Source organism: Xiphophorus maculatus, chromosome 11, assembly GCF_002775205.1.
Source record: "Xiphophorus maculatus strain JP 163 A chromosome 11, X_maculatus-5.0-male, whole genome shotgun sequence".
Classification (NCBI taxonomy): Eukaryota; Metazoa; Chordata; class Actinopteri; order Cyprinodontiformes; family Poeciliidae; genus Xiphophorus; species Xiphophorus maculatus.
This window is the reverse complement of record NC_036453.1, coordinates 1,895,190-1,917,072: the sequence shown is the minus strand read 5'-3', so window position 1 is coordinate 1,917,072 and position 21,883 is coordinate 1,895,190. Positions and strand designations below refer to the sequence as shown.

The 21,883-nt window shown below is 39.4% G+C and overlaps 1 protein-coding gene across 3 annotated transcripts; it reads left to right on the top strand.

Moving 5' to 3' along the window:
- The first annotated feature begins 2,346 nt into the window (after window positions 1-2,346).
- rabl6 (RAB, member RAS oncogene family like 6) lies at window positions 2,347-21,472 on the top strand. 3 transcript variants are annotated; one of them, XM_023342365.1, is made up of 18 exons: window positions 2,347-2,482; window positions 4,816-5,180; window positions 5,280-5,414; window positions 5,535-5,549; window positions 7,538-7,585; window positions 7,737-7,766; window positions 8,113-8,165; window positions 8,249-8,337; window positions 9,028-9,168; window positions 9,767-9,872; window positions 9,998-10,101; window positions 10,480-10,865; window positions 13,389-13,542; window positions 14,955-15,158; window positions 16,312-16,573; window positions 17,039-17,225; window positions 18,325-18,380; window positions 19,370-21,472. In XM_023342365.1, exons 2-18 carry the CDS (start codon window positions 5,051-5,053, stop codon window positions 19,559-19,561), a joined length of 2,292 nt encoding a protein of 763 aa, XP_023198133.1. In that variant the 5' UTR covers window positions 2,347-2,482; window positions 4,816-5,050; the 3' UTR covers window positions 19,562-21,472. The 3 variants fall into 3 exon arrangements, with proteins under 3 accessions (XP_023198133.1, XP_023198132.1, XP_023198131.1); XM_023342364.1 differs by lacking the exons at window positions 5,535-5,549; window positions 7,737-7,766 and having other exon boundaries at window positions 13,392-13,542; window positions 18,325-21,472; XM_023342363.1 differs by lacking the exons at window positions 5,535-5,549; window positions 7,737-7,766 and having other exon boundaries at window positions 18,325-21,472.
- The last annotated feature ends 411 nt before the right edge of the window (window positions 21,473-21,883 follow it).

Below are 21,883 nucleotides of genomic sequence, written 5' to 3'. Positions count from 1 at the left end.
TTGATCTTGTGCCTTTTCTTCAGTTTTACAAGTTCATTTGACAAATTACCGTACAATCCTCGTTGTTAGACTGAATTTAGATCCATCTCCACCACACCACACTGTTGACAATTTCGGGCCAGTAGAGTCAGTTTGTAGATCTTGGTTTTTTTGTCTTGTTCATTTCCCTGTGAAATGCAAGGTTTGGCCATGGACTGAGTCACTCATGAGAAGGTTAGCTACAGTCTGAAATGTTTTCCTTGTGTGAATATTTTTTTTCCCTGATAAATGACAGGCATCAAGTAGTTTGGAAATGATCATATAATGCAAGAGTAAAATGTTGATGATCTGTGGTCATTGGTGATGTCTTTCGTCTTTAGCATACACATATGCGCCACACCAGCAAACTTTGAGGTGGTCATATTGATAATCATGTCAGTTTAATTGGAGGCACCTGTTGTACTTTAAAATTCCCTGGAAACAGAAAAGGTGTGCCTATTTTTCCACGCAGCTTTTTCATTTTGGTTACTATCCCATTTAGGATTAGTACAACTGTTGAAACTATGACAACTACACTGCAAACTTCAGCAGCAGGAAGTCTAGGCATGTTTTGCCTAGACTCTATATATACCCTCATACGAAAATTAAGTCAACAAAATAGCCACAAAAAACACTTACAAATTATTTTATCACTGTCTCTTTTAAGAAAACAAAGACAATTTTAAAGTAAAAATGTTCATAGTCTCATCAGCCAAAATAATAAAAAAAAAATGTTCACTTTCTTTAACCTCCTTGAAAATGTCCCCTCTATCTATTTTGAACTTCTGGTTTATTTTGGCATTTCTGGAACTTCAGGCAGAAGATTTAAGCTTTATTTAAGTTTACCTTGTTCTGTGAGGTTTCTGTTTCATAGTGTTCTTGTTGAAAAATTGTTTTCAATGACCAGCTGTCATTTCAGCTAGAGCTTTATTGTAATTCTGCTTTTTATTCTCCCTTCAGTCTTAGATGTATTTTTCATAGCCCGACATTTGCACTTACTCTATGCTGTCACAGCATTTACATGCAGAGGTGGTTACTAGTTACATTTACTCATTTACTTGAGAAACCTTTTGAAAACATTGTATTCTTAGTAGTAGTTTTAATGCTGTACTTTTTACCTTTATTTGAGTAATATTACTATAGTATCACTACTCTTACTTGAGTAAAATCTCTGCTTACTCTACCCACCATGAATAACTTTACTGAATGAAGAACAAACATGTTTTAGCCAAGAATATTCTAGGCACAGACCTACAGTTGTTTTTTAAAGAGAGATCTTGTTTTTATATGCAAGCTTGTTGTTTTAATGTTATTAAAGCATTAAAACAATGTTTTAATGCTTTAATAACAATGTTTTAATGCTTTAATAACATTAACTGATCACTGAGCCTGTGATCAGTATCACACTCTGTGCTGTGATGCTGTTGTTTTAGAGCTGTCAGAGAAACTTCAACCCATGAAAGCCCTAAATATTTTTCTATTTTAACTATTCATAGCTGCTTTTGTTTTTGTTGCAAGCAAAACTAACAAGGGGAATATGGTAATGCACCCAAAACCTAATTTCCCACCATAACCTCCCAATGCTGACCCCTCTGACCTCCATTTAGACCAGGGGAGTCAAACTCCAGTCCTCAAGGGCCACTGTCCTGCAGTTTTTAGATGTGCCACCGGTACAAAATGGCTTAATTAACTCCTTCTTGCATAGATCAGTTCTCCAGAGCCTTAATGACCTAATTATTCTATTCAGGTGTGGTGCAGCAGAGACACATCTAAAAGTTGCAGGGCAGTGTGTCTCCTGGACTGGAGTTTGACACCTGTGATTTAGACAATCATCTCTTATCAAATTTAAGCAAATGTGCTGAAGGAGTGTTAGTATCTCTGTATTCACCTGGAAAACACAGTGGACTGGAGACACAATATCGGTCTACACAAAGGGACAGACCCAGACTGTCTTCAGTCAGAGGTTTCTTCGGATTTAGTGCAAATCAGACCACTGCAGAAGATTCTCCCCATTGTTTTATCCGTAATGACTCATAAGAAGTTTAGATAAAGACACTTTAATTTAGCTCTAGAATTAAAATTGTACCAGTGAGCTAGATTGAACAGTAAACAAAACAAAAATAATTGCAGTACATCAATTAAATCACTGAGTTAAATGGAAACAGTTCATTATAATATTGTATTCTTATAAACTTAAGTGGTGCCTAATGTTTTGTAAGCAACACCGTTATTTTCCACAAAAACCTGTTATAATGTGTAAACTTGAAATCTCTGTAAAAACTTAAATGCCTGCTCTTATTTTGAAGGTCCTATCGGACATTACAGAGTTTTGCGCTACGCTTGATGCCAGCTCTGCGTGCCCGCTGTCTTTGCGAAGGAATGTGGCTGCTTTCCTTGTGTCGGGATGGATGTTTGACAGATGTTTTGAGAAAAAGATGCAGGTCCCCCTCCTCATTACAGAGCAGTGAGTATTAATGGCGACGCAGCGGAGCTGAGGGCAGCTGCTGTGTGCTGTTATGGAGCCGCGAGCTAGAAACGCTAAGCTAATAATACAGCGGCTGGAAGAGCTAGCTAAAACTGAGCTGGGGATAACGTTACCTCCTTTATCTAGGGTAACAGCACGTAGTAACCTTGGCTATCTCATCTCTTTTTGAAGCCAGTAATGTACGTAGTATACATATTTGGGTTTTATAACCATAAATGTATAATTAGCAGAGTACTCACTTAACGGAGCGAAGTGAATAGACCGCTAATGCTAACTGAACGACGGTGAAAATAGGAAAGTGAATAATGGCGAGGAAGTGTGTTAATATCATAGCAATCAGCGCTGGTTGAAATTGAGTTGGTGTCTCTTTAAAATGAGTGGACATGAATACTGTACTAATTTGGTTACTTGTTATGATCGAGATAGGATGTTTTCTGGACATCGTGTCCTCTCCATTACTTATATAAAATAGAGATAAACAAAGAATCACAACTGTAAGCTTAATGTGTCTTAATTGTAATATTTAATCATATGTTAATGAGCCACCTACTAGTCCTCTCCATTACTTATATAAAATAGAGATAAACAAAGAATCACAACTGTAAGCTTAATGTGTCTTAATTGTAATATTTAATCATATGTTAATGAGCCACCTACTAGTACACTGTCACTGGAGCCGCTGTGAAGAGGGTCAGCTGACCTCATCATCTTACCCGGTGGAGCCTCTCATGTGTTCTCCGTTGTGTGACAGAAGTAGGCTCTGGCTTCTGGCTAAAATACAGCAAAAATATATATCGATTTATGGGAGGTTTATTTGCTTTGGTTGATCTTCTAAAATGTTTTAGATGCAAGAAAAGATTAATGCAAACAATCTGGATGAATGAACGAAAGGCCATGATGTCATTTTTGTGAAGTTGCAGCTACACATCCAGGCATTTAAGCTCTATCCTCCTGACCACTGACACGGAAAATGTTTTTCATCATGATTTCCTCTTGTAATAGATAGGATGTGCAGTTGAAAAGAAAGTGCATATTAAGGCTGCATGATGCAAGGAAATGAATGAAAGTGTTGTATTTTTATATTGTGGAACATCCCCACTGATACTAAGTTGCTTTAGCATCTTGGTCACTAAATTTATTTCAGGCGTGTGGATCAAGGACAACAAAAGTAGTCCATACATCTGGGCAAATATTTGGATGCATTACTATTCAGTACAGAGATGATTACTATTCAGATTAATCAGAGATGATTACTGTTCAGTACAGGTGCAGGTCTCGCACATGAACATTCATTTGATGTACGAATGAATGTCTTCACTTGACTCCCAGATGATTTAAATCTGACCTCCAATACTCAAAGCCACGCATTCTTTACCAATACTTTTATTGGTAAATGAAAATTAAGCCATAGTGGAAAAATACATAAAACCTTAGAATGCTTAAGCTTCATGATTTGTTTTACTTGAGTTGCAGGTGAAATAATTATATATTATGCATCTCCTATGATTTTTAAAAATAGAAATTGGGGTCCCAGTTTGATTTTACTGTGAATTTTCTCTTATTCATCTAGGGTCAAAATTCTACATACAGGCTGAAATATATGCATGTATTCACCTAAAAGTTTAAATAAGTGGTACTGAGGTGCTGGAATTCCCTAAACTTGAGAAAGCCAACATCTGTTTACTTCTTAGTGATCATGATTGACCACAGCTTGTGGGTTTTTTTGGAAACAAAGAGATTTGTTTGATGGCGCTCCTTGGGTTGCCCAATTGCCCTGGAATCTATTCAATGTTTGACAATGAAAATTACAGTTTTACATCAGCTGGAACAGTATTTTTGAGTCATTTTTGAACAACTCCTGATTACCAGTTCAAACAGCTGTATATGAAATGACTTTGATGTTTCACCACAATGACAAAGATTAAAACTATCCATCTTGGATGAATGGAAATCATTTAGGATGTTCAGGAGAAACCCAAAGGGTCCAGTCCAGAAAACTACCCCATTTAATTTACCCCTGACATTTCTGAAAGAACCGGTGGTCAAATGTCCATTCAGATATAGACATACAAGTGTGTCTATATATTTGAGCCTTTTATTTTGGCCTGATGTACAATAGAGAAGCTTTCATGCCTAGATCTTTATTTTTCTAAAGCATTGCAGTAATCTGTAGCTATAAGCAACGTATCAGTTCCTGAAAGATCAAAAACTCTGAAAAGACCTCTTCTAGACAAATAAGGTTTGATTTGTCTTTAAAGTGATAACCAGTGATTACCAACAATTTATTTTTTTGTTTTTTTTTCTAATCACAGATGACGATGTTCTTGATTCCCACCACTGATGACCAAGAAGGAACATCCAGTCAGATTTAACAGAAGTCAAACTTGATCCATAATAATTTGTTTGACCTCTTTCTAAACATGGAGCCCTAACTTCTCAGCTATAAGGACACGGTTCTACACTGCTCCTTCTGTTCTTACAAAAGGAATCTCATTAAGTGGCGTCTCAGTGATTTTACTCCCCTCTACGCCTCCTGAGACCTCAAAAATGTTTTCAGCTTTGAAGAAACTGGTGGGATCTGAGCCGGGGCAGCTCCGGGAGAAAACCATTCCAGCAGGACTGCAGTCAATGAACCAAAGTTTGCAAAGGCGCTTCGCCAAAGGGGTCCAATATAACAGTAAGACGAATGTGTCAAATATGTTGAGCAAAGTTTCCTTCTTTGCCAAAGATGGTGCTGCAACTACCGTGACGTTTGTTTGTTTTTTCCCCACTTAAGTGAAAATAGTCATCCGAGGAGACAGAAATACTGGGAAGAGTACTTTATGGCACCGACTGCAGGGGAAGAAGTTTGTGGAGGAGTACTTACCCACTCAGGAGATCCAGGTCACAAGTATTCACTGGAATTACAAAAGTAAGTCACATCTTCTTTGACTATCATAGATAGTTTTTATTTCCAGGATGCTGCCTTTGTTACCTTCCTGTTGGGATAAAGTTTTGACATCTGCTGTTTGTGCCTGGTGCTTTATTCCAGTGGCTCCATATCAAGGTAAAACATGTCAACAGGTCATCAGAGCTAGCAACCATTTAGAGAGTGTTAGTTTCTTCCTTAGCCAGGATAGATTTCCCCTCTCCACCACTTATTGTTTCAGGTAGAGATCCTTCACAGAAACATGGGACACTACTCATAAGAAGTTTGGGTTGTTTGGCTTTCAGGTGAAATTTCGAAAAAGTTCACACTATGATGATATTGTATGATGAAAGTAGGTCATTTCAGTAAAAGCAGCAATGATCTCCTCATCTCGATGTGTTGAAACAAAAACCATCATCAACAGCTGTGTTTCCATTGCAAATGCGTGCTAAACTTTGTTGATTTATTTATTTTTTTTGCTATTCAAAAAAAAACAACAACACAATTTTGTAATTGCAGAGTTTCCATTAACTAAGTAACACAATTAAAATCCCATGTGAATAAGTTTGTTCATATAAGTCATTTAAAAAACATGCAGTTCCATCATTCTTGTTATGCAAAATAAGTGTTTTTCGAAATCCGATCATTTTGATACGGCTGAAAAAACCACCTCATCCTGGCACAATTTTTCTTTTTAAAATGTGAGGGTTTTTTTTTAAGTATATTTATTTTTGTAATTCCAATTCGTGCAATTATATGGTAAATGGGAATACAGCTGCTGGTGGGTACACCATAATAAAACTTGTCAGGGTCTCTGTAACATGTCATGTGACGTTGAGCATCAGTTCCATCTTGACGACGTCTCCTGTTCTTTACAAGTTGACTTATTGTCTGCTGAGGCGTGGCTTCCCTCTTGTTGTAGGGCAGCCAATGTCACAACATGAACAGCATAATGAAAAGAGCTCTATAAATACCAGTTCTGACTGAACCAGGGATCGTATTGGTGATTTCATGGATCAAACACCTGTTTTGGATTATGTTGTTAATCCAAGCTCCTCATTAGAGAACAGCAAGTTGTGCAAAACGTACTGAAGCTTTGAAGAGCTGGACATGTGCACTAAAGGTTTAGAGAACCTGGAATTTTTAGGTTCATCCTGGAGTTCATCCCTGACTTTTTGTGAGTAGTGCTTGTTTCTCTGAGTTTTTAATATAAAAGAAATGGATGGACAACACTGACCATCCTTTTCATAAGATTGTCATAGAAAAAACAGTGTCTTCAGTCAGAGGCTTGTTCAAATTTGTTGTTATACAGACTGCTACAGGAGGTCTTTCCTACCCACAGGCACCACCATCTACAATAACTCTTTGATTAAATGATTTACACATACACAGTTAATTTCTGTTTTGGATCAATAAAGTACTGTTGAATAGAATTTGAAAGGCTGTGACCTGTCCATTCCTTCAGAGCTCTAATTAGCAGCAGCAGCAGCTAAATCGTTGTTTTCTACCATGAGCACTGATGAATTATTTATACTAGTATCAGTGGCAATGACTTAACCCTAGTCACTAACTCCAGTGGAACAACTAACTCAGGTGTATGCCTAATTTAATTAAATTTAAATACATTAATTAAAGAAACTAAATGATAAGACATATCACATTTTAAGCAGTCTTGTGCCTTTTATTTTAGCACTTAGCATGGTTAGCATCACTAACTGAACAGCAGTCCGTGTATTCCCTAGAGCACAGATGTCAAACTCCAGTCCTCAAGGGCCGCTGTCCTGCAGTTTTTAGATGTGCCACAGGTACAAACACTGGAATGAAATGGCTTAATCACCTCCTCCTTGTGTAGATCAGTTCTCCAGAGCCTTACTAGTGACCTAATTATTCTATTCAGGTGTGGTGCAGCAGAGGCACATCTAAAAATTGCAGGACACAGACCCTTGAGGACTGGAGTTTGACACCCCTGCCCTAGAGGCTGTTTGTCTGTACGTGTATGTATTGGACATGTTCCTGCTCCAGTATAGTTAATTCATATTAAAGTCAAATAAACCCCATGTTTCTGTAATCCCTTCCTTTGTTCCTTAAAACAATACTAATGAGTCCAATCTTTGTTTTGTGCTCAGCCACTGATGACATAGTGAAGGTGGAGGTGTGGGACGTGGTGGACAAAGGTAAGTGTTGACATCAGCTCAGAGGCATTTTGACTGAGGGAACTCATCTATGAGATGTTGATGTTTTATTGAATTGTGCTCAGTGTGCTGGTTCGTTTCTGTCCTCAGTCTTGATGTTGTCTTTCTTACACCTCTCTTGCACTCATCTCAGGCCAAAAATACCCTCTTCCTGAAGGTGGAGGTGAGCGTGACTGTAATGCATAGAAACCCGTGTGTGCTTTGGGTGTGCCCTGGCTCCTCCCACTTTAATCTGAAAGTCCGTAGAGTCGAGGTTTTGCTGTGCTCAGGACTGCTGTTTATTTGTTTTTCTTCTGCCATGTAGAGGCTGAACATCCGCTGTGTGTGAGCCCTGGCTTGATGCTAAGGCTACTGTGAGCAGGGAGCTTTTCACAGAGAAAAGCGGATGAATTGCTGTGCTTGCTTTAGTCATGATGAAACACTTGCAAACTAACAGACGGCAGAAGACTTTAAAACCTTATGTTGACTTCCCTCTCTTATTGTCTTAACTTGTGTCTTTGTTCTTTCAGGAAAAGGCAAACGGCGCGGAGACAACTTGAAACTGGAGAATGAGCCGCAAGAGGTGATTATCACACGGCTGTCATGTGGTCAGGCTCACTACCAGGATGTGTGATTGTTAAATTGTTCTAAATGTTTGTGTTGCAGTCAGATGAGGTGGCCCTGGATGCAGAGTTCCTGGATGTGTACAAGAACTGCAATGGTGTCATCATGATGTTTGACATAACAAAGCAGTGGTGAGCCACAATAATCAGAGAACTCTTTCATGTGACTCTCTGCAGGAACAGAAAAGGTTCTATTGTATTTGAATCATGTGAAGTTCTGAAGTATTAAAGCTGCAGTACTTAACTTTGATAACAAATTTACATATTTGCTGAAACTGTCACCATGTTGTGACAGTTTGGTATGAGACAGATAATCTGTGAAAAAATCCGGCTCCTTTTCCTTCTTCCAGTGCTAACCGGAAACAACCACTCGGAGCCACGAGGCGGGTTGTAACATCTTTGTAGTGCTGCTTATGCCCTCCCCTCTGCTATGCTGCAGCTAGCACAGCCTGTCATGAATGCTCAGGTTAGCAGCATGGCCACCGATGGCAGTGGATAAACAGTTTCCCTGTAGCGCCAAGTTATTTCTCTGCCATTAACACATTGAGCAGCAAGTACATAAGGTGAATTGACAACGCTAAGACCCTCCTCCTGGCTCTGATTAGTTGTTTTTGGTCAGGAGTGGTGTATCCAAGCTTGACTAATCTATATATTTCAGAATTTGTATTTGACTTGATTCTAAAATGGTTCCAATGTCAAAAACATTTATGGAATAAAGTTTTTATGACTCTTTTCAGGGCAATCATAAGTGTTACTCAGGGTTTGTTGTTTTCTTGCTCTCACCTGCTAAATAATGTTATTCTGTGATTCTGTAAATTCCAGGACTTTCAATTACATCCTGAGAGAACTGCCTAAAGTACCCACCCATGTTCCGGTTTGTGTCCTGGGAAACCACAGGGACATGGGGGAACATCGTGTCATTCTCCCCGATGATATAAGAGACTTTATTGCAGGACTAAACAGGTAATGTTTTGAGATCTACCTGGAGAAACTCAATAGCTTGATTGATTGTATTAAAGGAGACCTTTAAAGCAAAATTAACATTTTGCATGTTTTTATCCTTCCATTTGGGTCTCAGCTGCTTCTCAAATCGGCTGGGTGTCTTAAAAAAACACACAACCTTTTTTTGGGAATAACTTTATATTTTTTGGGGTTTGGAAAATGAGCCATTTTATAAACCTTCCAATTGTTAAGTCACAATCAGCTAGCACTGCAGTGTTGCCTAGCAACCCCATCCAAGCACAGCTTCTAGCAACCTAGAAGGTCCAGCTGGTTTTGCTGCTGTTTGCGCTGTACAATGGCTGCTGGAAAAGACAAATGTTTTGTTGTTTAAATACTATCCAGAAACGACTTGCTGCATTCTTGTTGGTTGTTCAGGAGGCTCCGCTTCTGCTTTTCAAAGTTGTACGATTGTACAATTGCGCATCGGTTAGAAGCTTTTTTTCATGTGCAAGTGTAAATGTTGAGTTGGGGGCGGGGGGGTTCTGCAGCACACAGATGACAATAATAGTCTGAATGAACTCTTAAGATCTACTGGATAAATAACTCATGTTTTTTACAGACCAATGGGATCATCCTACATCCACTATGCTGAGTCTTCTATGAAGAATGGTTTTGGGTTGAAGTATCTGCACAGGTTTTTCAATATCCCCTTCCTACAGCTGCAGGTTAGCTTTTAGCATTTTCCCAGCAATAGTTGGATTAGTCAAATTTAGAAGGATTCAGTCATTAATATATTACCTATAGCTGTATTTGATCATTTACATTTAAATAAATGTATGTGTGTGTGCAGAGAGAGACCCTCCTGAGACAACTGGAGACCAACCAGCTGGACATGGATGCCACCCTGGAGGAGCTTACTGTCCAGCAGGAGACTGAAGACCAGAACTATGAGATGTACAGCAGTTTCTTTCCCTTTTGATTGTGCATTGAGCAGCAGAGCCACTAGAGGGAGCTGTTTCTGTTCTGAGGGTTAGGGATAAAAATAGAGCACAGGTGTGGTCTTGACACTCTGAATGTTGCTATGGTTGATGGCAGCACAGCTGTTGTTCCACCTGGAACATCTGATGCTGACGTTTAAGTGTTGTCTAGATGCATGCAGGTCTTTGTGATGGATCATTCATAGTGAAAATTACTTTTCTTTAGTCTGTTTGGGAAACAAACAAGAGAAAGTTTAGGATTTTTTTGTAATGTCACATAGACAACACATACAAAAGTTGTCTTGACAACTCTTTTTTTTTTTTTCTTGTGAAATTTCTTGTATGAACTTTCCAGCTTCTTGGAGAACTTGGAGTCTCGCAGTAAAGGCTACGCCTCCCCTGGTCCAGCCAACGGTCAGAGCCCCTCCTCTGGCTCCCAGTCCCCAATCGTTCCCCCCAGCGGTGCTTCCACTGGCAGCTCCAGCCCCAGCACTCCACAGCCTCCGCTACCCTCCCAGATGCTTCCTCAGTCTCCGTCTGTATCTGCGTCTTCCCCTGCACCCCCTACTGCAGTGGCTAGTGGGGCGACCTCCCCTATGGCTGAGGCGAAACTTCCACTTCAATCACCTGAACACCAGCAATCATCAGCTGCGCCTGGGGTCTCAGGCCCCCAGAAACGCGGTTTCATCTCCCGCTGGTTTGGTTCATCTCCTGCTACTGAGGCCCCTGCTGCTGCACCAGGTGAGCAAAGTTACCCAGGTTTGCTTATTCATCATTAATGCTCTACTCAGCCACTTCTCACTATAGCAGTGGATCATTCCTGGCCCTGCTTAAACCTCACATGGACAAGTTTAAACTGACGAGGCTGGCTGTTCCACCTGTGAAAACTTGTACAATTACTAGTAATGAACAGAAAGTCGGTTCTTATTTATTCATGTTCATCGGCCTGTTAACTAAAATGGTTATAGCAGCCCTGCCCCGTATCTCCACCACTCAGCTCCTTCAGACTAGCAGCAACAGCAATTTGCAAAAATCTGGTGGAACTGCTCATCTGCTGAGCTCCTTATAGAAACTACTACTCAGTACAACCCTTCTAGTATTTTAGCATACATTTTGTGAGTTGCACACATAGCATGGCACTGGCATGCAGCTCTAGGTCTGTTAAGCCTGGAGCTGTACTATGATGGTGACGAGGAGGTGAGGTGACTAGCTGTGTGCGCAGCACTGATTAACTGCATCTTTTAACTGTAATAACTAGAAAAAACATCATTTACATTGGTCTTTATTAATGCTGAAATAAAACATTCTCAGATATTTATTTATTGCTGTCTTACACATTTCTGTGTGAATGTCAAGCCTGACAAGAAAACCCTCCTACTTATATTTATGCATGGTTTAATTCCACAAGAGCTCAGGGTTCACAGATGATTCCATAACAAAGGCAAAAATAACTCAATCTTTTAGTGTTATAGGAAAATGGAACAAAAGCTGAAAACTTCTGAAAATATGTTTCTAACTAGATAAGCCTGGTCATAACTGTTATATGTATCTGGCTAGACAGTCTCAGGACAGCAGATGTTCAGATCAGACACAATGACATTGGCCAACATGCTGAAGGTCAGAGTGATGGAGGCGCAACTGAGGACAAAAAAAACAGATTGATATTCTAATCCTAAGCGTTTCTAACATTGTGCATCCTTAATAATAATAGTCAGTCTCGTGAGGTTCACCATTTACACATCTATCTTCCTTTCCTGTTGAATAATCAATTATTATAAGCCCATGAATCGAATCTGTTTCAGTGAAATTAAAACACATTATCCACAGACGGAGAAAAATCACATTGATCTACAAACTGAATTAAAGTACACATTTATTAATCAAATTAATATATATGTGCACTCGGTACTGATTAAGAGTAATGAGAATAAGCAGAATTAATCAAACATAAGAATGCACAGCAAATAATAATCTACTTCAAGAGTGAAGGACCATCCCACAGTCATACGAGGATTACAGATTAATGGCCATCTTTATCAAATGTACATGAAACCTTATTTTTAATTTGGTTAGGGTTATCTAACAGGAAGTGCTAAAGGAAAGACTGACAATCTCTCTTGCGCATCTGTTCCTATCTAGTTCCGGCATGAGTGACAGAAAATTTTGAAGTTTTTCACAATTTTCTAATTTGCTGAGATCTACCTACATATTAAGTTACGTTTGAAGTGTAATATTTTACATTCAAATGGGATGTTTGTCAAAAAGAAGAGGAGCATCTCTGATGAGATAAAGGGACGTAGAAGGAGTATCCATTTTATGACTGGATATTGTTTACATTATGTTTAAAAATGTCACGTCAGATTCATAGTTATGGAAGAATAGAATATTCACATCACTGCTGATTGAGAATATGAAATTGATTTATTTTCAGATATTTCATGACGATACCTGACCTAATATGATTATCTATTTTGAATCAGATTTTTTAAATAACTGTTTTGTTGTTTTTTACAAAACATTTGTAAACACAAGATTTGTTCTGTCTCACTTTATCATACCTTAATCACATGTTCATATCCTAACATATTCTAACAGATTATTTCTGTATTCTGGACCTGCCTGGATGCAAACAAAACTTTTCTTGGATCTCAACGGTTCTTTCTTCTTCCTCTTTCTTCTTCCCAGCAGATCTCTGCGGTTGTGGCTCTCTGCTGTTGTCCACTTCATTGTTATGGTCTTATACATAAAAATATGTCAACATTTGTGAAAGTTTAAGTGATCTGAATAATTTTGCAAGGCACCACATATGTTTGTGTTTTTGTTGTTCTTTCAGTTTTAGATTCACTCCCGTAAAGATCACAACCTACATGTTTCCTATAGAGAGTGTGCGTCACTTTTAGAACCTAATTACCTTGAAACATAATATAAATGCCAGATTAGATTTTATTTGACAACATATCTCTATATAAACCTACCTTATTTCTGTATACCTAAATATTTTAAAATCCTAATCTGAATGGATTTAGCCATAAATGAAAGAACCCTAGTAATTAGTCATGAGATTTCAGACTTGGCAGTTAGAAAATGCAGAGCATTCCTAAGAATCAAAGGCCTTACTGAAGTTGGAATGTCATGTGATTTTTTTTTCCCCCAGCTTTGTTGAGGCTTTGTTCTAGATGAGGAAATGTTGTGATGGGAACTTTTGAACACTGGGACAAACTGGAGTGCAGCTCATGTTCTTGATTGTCCAAATGTCTTCCTCAGAAGACCCTCCTGCCCCCGTGTGTCCCGCTAAGGTGCAGAGTGTGGATGATTTTGTGCCAGATGAAAGGTTGGACAAGAGTTTCCTGGAAGACGGTGTCCCATCTAAGAGCAAGGTTCCCCAACCCGCCCCGGCTGCAGCTGTGGACAGCGACAGGTGAGAAGCTCACTGGCTTTAAATCAGCTTACCTCGGTTGTCTTGGATTAAATGTTATTGCCTCACACAAACTCGTATAAAAGAAAATTCCCTTTTTTAAAATGCAAAAAAACATTTACCTAATGAACTCCAAAGTAGCAGCTTATAGTCTAGACTTTACTTAAATGTCATGCATGGTCGCTGATCTTTGAAGGGCAGACAGTCTATACTGTAAACCACTCATTTAGTTGGTTGTTTAAGTGCTTTGAGAATATCTTTACTTTTATTAAAATCCATAATGCTATCTGCTCATACTGGTAAAACCAGGTAAATGGCATTTATTCATTTATGACACCGTTGTTTTAAACAAGGTTCTGATAAAATTTTGATTGGCTGCTGCTCTCCATAAGCCCGCCCCTAGCTCCTGGTGTCAGCGGTTCCTTCCTGTGGTCCAACAGTGAAGTGTCTTTGGTCAGCAGCTACAAATTGGACAGTGATAACACAAGGTTAGCACTAGCTACATGAAACTGGTTTTGAGGAAAAACCCTTGACAGATTTGTCATTTTATTATGAAAAGGTGACAGCCCTTTCCATGGGCTTCCACCTTTTCATGGAGGGGTTTGAGTGTCCCAGTGACCCCAGAAACTATGCTGTCTGGGGCTTTATGTCCCTGGTAGGGTCACCCAAGGCAGACAGGTCCTCAGTGAGGAAACACACTAAGCGCAGCCTGAAGACCCCTTATGATGAGTTATAACAATGGACTTAATGTTCCCTTGCCTGGACGCGAGTCACCGGGGCCCCACTCTGGAGCCAGGCCTGGAGGTGGGGCACGTTGGCGAGGGCCTGGTGGCTGGGCTTTTACCCATGGAGCCCGGCCGGGCTTTATTTTCACTTTATTAATTGTTTTTGGTTGTCATGTTTTGGATATTTAAAATGTTGTCTATTTCCACTGAAAAGTCTTCTTTAGAAAGTTAAAGTTCATTAGGCTTCGAGGGAATGAACTTGAATTATTCTACTACTTGAAAATTGTCTCAAAACAACAATGTTATTGATTATCGCAATAATTACTGGGACAATTTATCTTCCAGGTCAGACATAAGTAAATCAGCTGTAAAAACAACACATTTTATCCCCGAGTTAAAACCTACTTAACTCACTTAACTTATTACTATCAGTTTTGATTTACCAAAGTCTGAGTTTAGGCCGTATGTTAAAGCAGAGAACAAACCTTCACATTTCAGTGAGATCTATTAACACTATAGCTTCTCTCTAACGTTCATATAATGAACAAACGCTTGTCTGGATCAACATCTCTGCTCCGTCCCCATAATGACTGTTTGTTGGGTTACAGCTTGTAAAGGTGGCATTGAGTGAAATCATCGCACTCACTAGTTGAACATAATGTGAAGAAGGTTTGTCCTGTCGTAAAACAGTGATGGAGAAAACCGAGGAAACCCGATGGTCTCCGGCTACCAGGATGAGCTGGATCCCGACGACAGCGAGCCCAGCCTCCCCCAGGTGAAGGCCCAGCCCCACAGTAAGGACATCTCTCTGACCAGCGATGAGGAGGAGGCTGAGCAGGGGGCCCCCACAGTCACACAGGACCAGGACTGGGACAGTGAACCTGATCTGAAAGCGTAAGTTATTTTTCAGTAACTCAGCAGAAACTAGAATTCAACCACACAATTTATTCAAATACAGAAGTCTTTATAAACAGACCTAGACCAATTCCACCACAGATAACAATAATTAATAATAATTTAATAATGACCAGAGACAGATCTTCACTGAATAATATCTGGTTGAGTTGCAGCCACAATGTGGAAATGTTCAACACAGGAAATGATTACAAGACTTATTTTTAAGCTGCTACTTTGTTGAAGAGCTCTTTATTTAACATGGGTATATGGTCTTATTATGGGAATAATTATGTTCTTATATAAACAGTATATTCTGTAAAACACTGGAAAGTCATCTCTAGCAGTTTCTTTGACATCCACTTTCATTTCAAGATGGGAACTGCAACACTTGCAGTGTTGCAGAGGGGTTTGTTATCAAGGAACATGCTACACACACAAAAAAGAAAAACACTCAAACGTTTGAGTGGCCAGTAAAAACAATTACATTTGCACCTCTGGTCGTGATAGATATCTTGCGAAAAGGTGGATCTCATCCACCTCCTCTTTGAACTACTATTGGCAGTCTGAGAAATCCACCAATCTGATCAAAAACAACCAATCAGAGCCAGAAGGAGGGGGCCATCAGTCAACCTCTTGTTTCCCCTGCTAAATGTGCTCTTGGTCAAGAAGCGGCTTACTGTTGCAGGATAAATATTGATGTACCATCATCGGTGGTCATGCTAACTATTAACATTAATGACAGCCAGTGCTGGCTGCAACATAGCAGATCACCTAGTGATGACTGGGTGAAGGTAGAGGAGCTCAATTTTTTTTTTCCTCAACTGGCTGCCTCATACCATATCTAAAAAAAATTTTTTTTCATCAAAGTTGCATACTGCAGCTTTAAGAGTTGATTTGAAAACACATGACAAGATCTTTTGGCAACGACTTCTTAACTGCATGCAACCTTGATGGCATTTGATAACGCAGATAAAACATGGGGATAATAATCACTTCTGCAGAAAAAAACAAACAGTCATACAGATATGATTAGGACATCTAGCTTGGACGTTAACCAGCTCAGAACAGATAAGAAGTAAATATTGTTAAGCGTTTAAGTTTTCATTTGAACTAACAGAATTTCACTCATCCGCTTGTGTTTTTCTTTCAGGCCAGTTATTCAGCTCACAAAACCAAAGGTGACGTCTCAAGTTCCTGAGCTCAAAGTCCAGACCACAGCACCAATCTCCCTGACCCTTACTCCAGCTGCGGAGCCCCCGGCTCGACAGCAGGCCCGGAAAAAGGGAAGCACACCCAGAGCAGAGGACTCTGATACAGACCCCGAGGCTCCCGTGGCCCAGCAGATGCTCTCTTTTGTCATGGATGACCCGGACTTTGAGTCGGAAGCATCAGACACCCCGAAAATCGCAAAGGTTATCAAAAGCAAATTTTTAAAAAAACAGAGTTTAAGTCATCTAAACCAAGGGTCTGCAGCCCTCAGTTCAGCTAAATGAAACTTGCTTAGAGCCACAAATTTTACATGAAGAAAACTTACTTTTGAGAAATACCCACCATAGAATTACAATTTTAACTTCTATTCTTAAAATTATAAAAATATATTTATTTTCTTCTGAGATGTCTATATTTGTGTAAAAATATTTTAAAAAACATTTTCAACATAGCGGCAAGAAATATTTATCTACAATAAATTGTACTTTTAATTTGTGTCATTCTGTTATGGAAATTCAATTTATTTCTTGAGAGGTAGAAAAACTTAATATTTTTTTATTTATCATACCTATACATTCCTATTAATAACGCTTGAAACCCCCTAAAAACTGAATTTAATTTGAATTTCCCTGTAACATTAGTTGTTGGACTGTTTTGATTTTGCACAGGACACCTTTCCGGTCAGAGATGAGCTTCTGTCCGACCTCTCTGACGAGGACACGCAGTTATCCAAGGTTCTAGTTCCGCTGAAGCCCACTGTGATTTCCTTCAAACCCAAGGATGATGCTGACCTGTTTGGCCTGGGGATCCAAGAAGAACCTCGAGCAGCAAAGGACAGCAGTGAGGACCAGGAAGGCAAGTCAGGACACAGCTGTGTAGTTTGTTTCCCTGTCATTTCACTGATCTTTGTTCCATAGTTTACTATCTGTTGGTGTCATAATGCTGAGACTTGAGCTGACAAAATGCTGCTGTTACTTTCTTACTATTTTTTACTAAGGGTGTACTCTTCAACATTTCTTTATCTCCAATACCAACACCAGTTGTTTAGGATTACCTGCTTAATAACAGTGCCAGTCTAATTATTGCCATTATAACCAGTAAGATCAGGTTTACATGGTCTGCATTAACATTATGGATGTATAGCACGAGTCACTCACTAGTGATATTTATAACACTTTGCTCCATCCTGATTGTCCTGACAGTTGCTGCGTTTTTATTACAAATGTGTGCAAAACATTTTAGATATTCTACTGATATTGAAAAAACACAATTTCAAAATTGCTGTTCATGCAAATGAGTTTGTTCATGCAAATAATAATTAGAAATCATGGCAGCGATGGCTGGAAACGGTTAAATGAGATGCATTCATACTTCAGCCATGGGACTAGCACTCATCATCTGTCAGCCAATCAGAAGAGACGATTCCGCCTTATTCAGGCATTAGAGCAACAAGTCCCACCTACTTGGAGTGGCTATGTATGCAGCGTTTGGGGGAAATTGTAGTTGGTGATTTTACAGAAGAGCTTTGGATTCAATATGTTCAAACAACACACAACTTTTTATGAACCGTGTGATTAGGTCTGTCACCATAAGAGCAGTTTTGCAGGATGTTAAAGTCTCAAAAATTATTGTGATAAACAATAATACTTTAATTTTGAAAACATTTTCAACTGATATAATCTTAATGGAATATTAATGCAAATACATAAAAAACAAGTGCATGGAAACAGATCAGAACTGGTTGTTATAGAAACCAGTGATTCTCACAGATCTGTTCACCACCATGTTGACGGAGTGTCAGCGACAGGAAGTGCTAGATGAACAGTGTAGGTGTTTCAGACAGTCGCTCCAAATAACTCTGACGCATTTAGTACCTGAACTAACATGTGTGTATCAGAAGCATTTTTTATAAAACATGTTTTTGTCCTCTGATGTGTGTGTTGTCCTCTTCTAGAAAAAGAAAGCAAGCAGTCCAAAGAGAAGAAGAAAAAGAAGAAGAAAAGCAAGGAGGTACTGGTGTTATACTGGTAGTATAGATTATCTGATGTATATCTGAGTTCATCCTCACACATCTAGCTGTATTTTTGATCAACACTAGTGGCTGCCAATATTGTGACTAAAATTATTGTTGCTCTGGTGGAGGTATGGAATCACAATAAGCAACAAATATTTCCTCCAGGTTTCACACCAACCCATCCAGACAGACTTTGTTTCAATTAAATTTAATTCACTGAAAAATACTTCAGTGTTGATGCTGCGGGCTGTAACACAACAGATCTGATTACGACAGGTTTCTGTCATATGGAGGAGGATGCTCCAGCTCTGTGGTCATTTCTTGTAATATAGCTAATTTCTGAAGTTTCTACTTGTGTCTTCTGCTGTTTTTGACATAATAAAACAGGTTGAAATATGTTAACGTTATCAGAGGAATCCAGCAAGGTAATCCTCAGTGTGCTGCTTGCTTTGGCTGGTCGACAGAGCTCAGGTTCCCCGTGACGATCCATAGAGAAGGCGGTTCCACCTTCCTCTGCCTCCCTTTCTACACATCTGGGATCTGTGGCTGTAGTTCAGGCATACTTTTAGCTTTTCAGATGCCATTAAGATGCTCCCTGTTATAAAAAGAAGTCCACACTGGTATGGTTATATAACATTTACAAAGCATCCAACCCCAGAAAAAAAATCTTAAAAAAACGTGTCTAACAAGGAAATATAGGAAGAAAGGTCAGAGAATCTGCCTAATTTGTTGATGAGGAAAGAGATCATATTTTACATAATCATGATGTGTCCTCCACATTTTTCAACATAAGTTGTAATGTTCTGTTTTTAGTATCCAACATTATGCTGATGATGCTGATCATTATTTATAAATTGACCTGGCTGAAGCTAGTTTCTGAAGATACCGGCTTTTGAATGTTGGTTGGGATAAGGATTAGAAAGAGTCGCCGTCTTTATATTGTTAAAAACTTTTTTTTTTTGTGAATGTCATGCCTTGTACACAGGAGGAGGAGAAGAGCAAGAAGAAACACAAACACAAGAAAAAGGAAAAAGATGAAGCGGCAGCGGTAGACGACAAGGAGAAAAAGAAGAAGAAATCTCGCTCAAAGAAAACGGAGGTGGACGAGTTGGAGGACTTTCTGGGTGGAGGCACCGGCTCCGTCAAAAGAGACGATGGGGATTATGAAGAGCTATAAAAGCTGCTGCTTGTTTGAATCCCAGGAGAACAGCAAGGACTATGGTCTGTTATTACAAAAAAAGAAGAATCAAAACTAAAAGGTTACCTTGTGTATGCATAAAACAGCGTTACAAGCCATACCCTCCACTGAAACCCACCAACCACAGCAGGATCTGGAAACCTGGGATTCTGACTCCCAGCTTTCATTTCCACTCCAACCAATAAGAAGCCCCAGGAGGAGTCATGTGTACTGTAATGAATCTTACTATAACTGGTATGAAGACAGGCAAGCTCTTTGTACTTCTTTGATTCGAGCTTTTCTTTGCTTTGATACTCTGTGATGCACTCCCAATGAGCTGCTGTAAATAGGATCATGATTTCCTCTGAATGTTTGTGCGGCTGATGTAGTGCTTGTGAGCATGCTCAAAGTGACGACTGACTCCTTAAAGACTCCATCGTGTCCTTTTTCTTTCGACTTAGTTTCGGTGGGAAATATCAGAATTAACTTTGGTGATTATCTTTATTGGGGAGATTTTTACACTTTGTCTTTGTCTCCACTAAGCTGTTCTTTCATTATTGCTAATGCTTTGCAGAAATTTATCAAATCTTTTTGTTTAAATTTCATAAATGAAGCCACATCAGTTATCTGTAGGCTTTTGTTTTGTGCTGATTGTGGTCATGATAATTAACCAACCTTCCACACACCAGAAGACTAAGAGCTGGAAACTAGTCACTAGGGCTACACCGATGAATTCGTCCCGATTTCCTTCATTTTGGGAGATCAGTGATCGGTGGATGCTTACTTGTAAAGCTGATCTTTTCCACTGATCTGACCTACTGTACCTCAAAACCTAGTCAGCCAATGTCCTCTTCTGTTCTTCTTTGATAGACCGAGCCGCCCACCAGGTCACGTCTGCACATTCAGTTAATGGTGACCCTACTGTTACCAACTGAATGATTTTATTACTACGTTTAGCAAACATTTCAGTGAAAATAAAATCAATATCGGCCTACTTCAGAATCGACGGGTGAGGCTTTTTAAAGACTAGTAATTGTCCAGTTACTGCAATCAGTTCACCCGTACTAATCTCACTATTATGGTCAGAAAACAAATAATCTGCTACTAAGTGAAGATAAAAGCTCATTGATATTGAGTTGAGTCTAAACCCAGGATGAGGTTCCATGTGTGTTTTATTCCTCCGCTGTTCTCTGCGTTTGCCTTAAGCAGGGTCACAGCTGAGGGAAAGACGAGCAGCCGTCCCCATCAAGTGTTCTTACTGTAAACCATGTAGCTCAGTCTGCTTTAAATGTCCCAGGATGTCCTGCATCCTGGAAGCCTGTCGTCAGATCGGGGTGAATCTTTACATTTGTTGTCTTTGGTTGTAGAAGAATTGATATGAATATTACTCTATAATTGTACCACGTCTTGGTTTTCTTTTTGTTGTTCTGTTGTGCCCTTTATTTATTGTTTTTGTTGCAAAAATGTCTTGGTTTCTCCTGGTGTGCTTTGTGTGTCCAGACTGTCCAGTCAGACCCATCATGCAGCTCTCTGTATGGCTCACAGCTCGTCTACTTCTATGACCTTTCACCTGTAACACAGTCGGCTGTTTACTTCAACTGCTTTTTAAAGCTGCAGTATGTAACTTTTAGAAAAAGTTACATACAAAGTTACAAACTTTTAGAAAAAGTTACATACAAATTTGTTGAAACTGTCACAATGTCGTGATCTCTGTCGTCTCCTTGCGCTAACCAGAAAAAAACAATCAGAACCAGGAGGAGGGTCTTAGCGCTGTCAATCACTCTGTGCTGTATAGTATATCCTGTTGTGAATGATCAGGCTAGTTGGCACAGCCACCAATGACAGCAGATAAACAGTTTTCCTGTAACCGTGAGTTCTTTCTCCACCATTAGCACATTTAACAGTGAGCATATGTGGTTGATTGACAGCGCTAAGCCCCTCCTCCTGACTCTGATTGGTTGTTTTAGGTCAGAAGTGGTGCATTTCTTCAGACGGCAAAAGTAGGTTAGAGAGGAGGTGGATGAGATCCATCCTTTACAGATTCTCTCACAACAAACCGTCACAAGATGGCGACAGTTTTAACATATATATATATAAAAACATATTCTTTCTAAAAGTTACGTACTGCAGCTTTAAGGAGAGAAACCAGAGCTGCTTTAGTCCCCACATGGTGTCATTCTGTCTGAAAGTTTTAGCTCACTTGCTTCTAATAGACGGGGAAAACGCCTCTCATCCAGAACTGATGTGTGTTTTTACATCTGATGGATATCAGCTCTTTATCGCTCTCTGACACACAGACACACACAACGGTTCCAATTTGCT